Genomic DNA, 4,880 nt, shown 5'->3' on the forward strand with positions numbered 1-4,880 from the left:
TGGAATATTACTCAGCCATCAGAAAAGATGAATACCCAACTTTTACATCAACATGGATGGGACTGGAGGAGATTATGCTAAGTGAAATAAGTCAAGCAGAGAAAGTCAATTATCATATGGTTTCACTTATTTGTGGAACATAAGCAATAGCATGGAGGACACTAGGAGAAGGAAGGGAAAAATGGGCGGGTGGGAATTGGAGGGAGAGATGAACCATGAGAGACTATGGACTCTGAGAAAGAAACAGGGTTTTAGAGGGGAGGGGGGAGGGGGGATTGGTTAGCCCAGTGATGGGTATTAAGGAGGGCACGTACTGCATGGAGCACTGGGTGTTATACGAAAACAATGGATCGTGGATCACCACATCAAAAACCAATGATGTATTGTATGGTGACTAACATAACATAATAAAATTAAAAAAAAAAAAAAAACAAAGACAGGTATGTTGGAATGAGTTTATCTTGTATAACCTACATACACACATACCAACCATGTCCTGTGAGAAGTCCAAAAGACATTCATTCCTTTTACTAAGGCATTGAGAAATATATTGGTTAGAATATCCTTGAAAATATCTGTTTGCTCACATTTCTAAGCCAATAATGACCTTTGGGATACTGCCATTTAGATGGGTTCCCTCACTACCCTGGAGACTCCAAAGTAGCAGAGACCAAATGTTAGCATTTGCCTAAAACAAAGTGCAATTTTAAATATTTTTAAATAAAAAGGACTCAGGCACCTAGTGGCATTCAGAATATGTTGACCCATAGAGATGTTTGGTGATGGCTAGTGGATCAGAGTGTCCCTGCGAATGAAATATACTGACAGCCTGCTAGAATATTGCTTGGATCTGATAAATATATCTGATTTTCATAGCCAAAAGCCTGCCACAGTTGTCATTGCCTGTCATCCAGTTTCAGTATAGCAAGGGACATGAATATAAAAAGGTGTGAAAATCTGGGAACAACAATGCCATATACCTCAAGATATTTAGCTGTTTTTAAGTTCTTATAATTAGCAGAGCTTAACACCTGGAAATTTAAAAATCAGCAGATTTGCTCTGGGAAAGCAGGGAGGGCAAGAGGAAACTAAGTCTTCCCCCTTAAAGATACAGCACAACAAACAGCCCCATGGATATATAATACAGAAGGAACAGTTTGAAAAACACATGGGGTATATGGATTTGTTCACTAATCTCCGAGGGACAGGGATCCTTGGGAGACTTCTCTAGTAACAAAGCCTATCCCCTAGGCCAGTCACTTTTTTTTTTTTTTTTCTGGTAGTGGAACTTTTTTTATTTAATGCATAAACATATAAGTCTCTTTATTAGAGAAATTGTACATATTGGTGAATATGGTCAATGGTCACATCTATGGGTTAATTGTTTAAAAATCAGAAACAATAATTAGGATAGATTCTATGCTCTCTTTGTTACATTGTGAAGTGTCTTGTGTAGTCATATTCTATTGTTGGAATGACAGCTTGTACAAACTTCAAGAAAATTAGAAGATACATATGAACACCAAGTTCTCCCCCTCCTTCTGCAACAGTCTCAATGATTTTCTTCATCACCTCAGCATGCCTGCAGGGGTGAACTGAACACATAGGAAGTGGTGGGAGATGAGGGTGATTTTCAATGGTCACTGTTTTCTTCACATGATCTTGACTGATGTCTTCATACATGTGTTCAACTGTTAAAGGCTGTCTTTGCTCATCATAGCCGAACAACCATAGTCGTGGTGTCTGGTAATATTTATCATAAGTGATATAAAGGTCATAAGTTCTTGTTTGCAAAATAGCATCTTCACCTCCAGCATCAGTTTTAGCTTTACAAGCTTCTACTATTTTCCTTGTGTCTAGGGTAGCCTCATCTGTTTCCAACAATCCACTTTCTTCATATTCTTCCATATCTGCAGCTTCTCCTTCATCTTCTTCTTCCTCCTCCTCACATATTGCTGAGCAATCTTGAAGTTTTATACTGTCCTTGCTTTCCAATGTAATCTCCTTAACTGCTTCAGTTATTCCTGCAATACCTGTGTTATGATAAGTACCTACCCATCCCCCATCACCATCATCTTCTTCAATGATAGCTTCCAATTCATCTGAATATTCCATCTGTTTGCACCGCTTGTAGCATGGCACATTTTTGGTGACCAAAAATTGTTTGCCTGTTGGTAGGTATGCCTTCACTTTCAATTCTTCCCCTGTAGCCCATTGCCATGTTGGACAGTGGTGGACTAAGTGATCTCCAGCTGCCACAAACTCTTCTGGGGTGATAACACCTGTTTCCTTAAACTTTGATTCCTTGAGGACTGGGGTCAGGTACTCAGCCACTTCCAGTGCTTTTCCCTTCACCGTGTTAATCACATTCTGCATCCTGGGGCCGGAGAAGCGGCCGGCCCCGCGACGGGGCGGCAAGGGCAGCCGGGGAAGGGATGGGAGTCAGAAAAAATCCCCGCTGCCGCCGACGCGCATCAGCACCCGGCCGGCGGCACCCAAGGGGACGGGACGCGACAGGACGCGACGGGACGGACCGGACGAGGGGGAGGGGCGGCCGGCGCCAATCGCGAGGGCAGGGCGCGCGCTGCTCGCCACCCAGGCAGTTCGCGGCGGACCGGGCCAAGGTGTCACCTGGCCGCGAGGGAGGGCGGCGGGGACAAGGGGAGAGTTAGGAGAGGCGGGCGCACGCGCACCCCTCGCCTTCTCGGGAGCTGTCTTCTCCCCCTTGCTTCACTCGCGCCCCTTCCGGCTTCCCCTTCTCTCTCTTGCCAGGCCAGTCACTTTTACCTGCAGGAACCAGTGGGTGCCAACACTCACTACCTAACTTGCTAATAGTGCACCCCACCCCTACGTTCTCATGAGGACATGCACCCTTCAGCCAGCCCTGAACACCAGGTATCCTCCCACAGTGGACCCGTATAAACTTTGCTCACACCATAAGCCTTGTCCTCATGTACCATGCCAGCCTCTGTGCCTTGCAGCTGCAGGTCCCCTCTTGCAGCAGACCAGCATGGACTTTGTGAGCACCATGCTCCTCACCCCCACCTTCTCCTTCAGATATAACCCTGGCCAGAACCATCAAAAGTGGCGCTACAAGCCTGGCAGTGTGCAAGCAGCCCAAACAGGGGCCAGCACCACTCCAAAGTGACTCCTGCCGCCGGGGAGAGGTAAAGATAACCACACACACCAGTCTGACTACAGCTGCAGCAGTGGGCTAGGGGAAGATATCTGGTGTGACTGCAGGCCCCGCCCCCACAAAAAGCTTCTCAGGGAAACACAGGGAAAGCACACTGCAGTTCAGTGCTACTGCATCTCAGGCAAACACCTACTCTCATTCAACTTAAGACCAAGACTGCCCCATGCCGGCCTCTAACAACACAGGGACCAAACCATGCCCACAATAGGCAAAGAGAGCCACTGCAGATGTTAGGCTGAAGGTAAACACAGCTCAGCCACAACAGAAGGGTGCAAAAAACACACAGACGATATCCCTGAAGTGCCAGTTTATGGTGAACAGGGGACATTGCACTTCAGGACACTACAGGACCTCTTCTTCTTAAGGCCACTACTCTCAAGAGCAGGAGACACAGCTGACTTTCCTAACACACAGAGAGGAATATGTCTCAAATGAAAGAACAGAACAAAATCACATAATAGGCCTAAATGAAATGGAGACAAGTAATATTCCTGTTAGAGAATTTAAAGTAATGGTCATAAAGATACTCAATGAACTTGAGAAAAGAGTGGAGGACCTCAGCAAGATCCTGAACAAAGAGAAAGAAAACATAAAAAAGAACGAATCAGAGAGGAGAGCTCAATAACTGAATTTAAAAATACACTAGAGGAAATAAATAGTAGACTAGAGGAAGCAGAAGAATGGATCAGTAATCTGGAGGGCAGAGTAATGGGAAATAATCCAGCTGAACAGGAGGAAGAAAAATAATAGTAAAAAATGAAAATAGACATAGTGAACTCAGTGAAACCATCAAGCATAATAACATTAGCATTATATGGATCCCAAAAGGAGAGGAGAGAGAAAAGGAGGCAGGAAATTTATTTGAAGAAATAATAGCTAAAAAGTTCCCAAATCTGGAGAAGGAAACAGATCCAGATCCAGAAGCACAGAGAGCCCCCAACAAAATTAACTCGAGGTCCACACCAAGACACACAGTAATTAAAATGACAAAAAGTAGTAATAAGTAGAGAATTTTTTAAGAGCAGCAAGAGAAAAGAAAACAGTTATGCACAAGGGAAACCCCATAAGGCTACCAGCTGATTTTTCAGCAGAAATTTTTCAGGCCAGAAGAAAGTGGCATGAAATATTCAAAGTGCTGAAAGAAAAAAACCCTGCAGCCAAGAATACTCTATCCAACAAGGCTATCATTCAGAACAGAAGGAGAGATAAAGAGTTTCCCAGACAAACATAAGTTAAAGGAATTCATATAACAATTGTAAATATTTATGTACCCAACATGGGAGTACCCAAATACATAAAGGAGCTAATAACAAACATAAAGAAAGTAATCAATAGTAATACAATAATAGTAGGGAACTTCAACATATCATTTACATCAATGGATAGATCAAACAGAAAATCAACAAAATACTAATTCAAAGGAATACATGCCCCCCCCATTTTTATAACAGCATTATCTACAATAGCTAAATTATGGAAACATCTCAAGTAGCCATCAACTGATGAATGGATAAGGAAGATGTGGTATGTACATAAAAGGGAATATTAGTCATAAAAAATGAAATCTTGCTATTTGCACAACATGGGTGGAGCTAGAGAGTATTATGCTAAGTGAAATAAGTCAGTCAGAGAAAGACAAATACTATATTGTTTCACTTGTATGTGGAATTTAAGAAACAAAACA

The 4,880-nt window shown here is 43.1% G+C and overlaps 1 protein-coding gene across 1 annotated transcript; it reads right to left on the reverse strand.

Moving 5' to 3' along the window:
* Positions 1–1,266: 1,266 nt before the first annotated feature.
* On the reverse strand, positions 1,267–2,764 carry LOC102743442 (ubiquitin-like-conjugating enzyme ATG3). The gene has a single exon (XM_006727557.3). The coding sequence runs from the start codon at positions 2,374–2,376 to the stop codon at positions 1,432–1,434; it is 945 nt and encodes a 314-aa protein (XP_006727620.1). The 5' UTR covers positions 2,377–2,764; the 3' UTR covers positions 1,267–1,431.
* Positions 2,765–4,880: the final 2,116 nt, after the last annotated feature.

The sequence above is a fragment of the Leptonychotes weddellii genome, chromosome 8, assembly GCF_054177405.1.
Source record: "Leptonychotes weddellii isolate Sample4059 chromosome 8, ASM5417740v2, whole genome shotgun sequence".
Taxonomy (NCBI): Eukaryota; Metazoa; Chordata; class Mammalia; order Carnivora; family Phocidae; genus Leptonychotes; species Leptonychotes weddellii.

What these genes read in the sequence shown, in the direction of transcription:
- LOC102743442 (XM_006727557.3), bottom strand. Translation starts at nt 2,376, where the DNA reads ATGCAGAATGTGATTAACACGGTGAAGGGAAAAGCACTGGAAGTGGCT.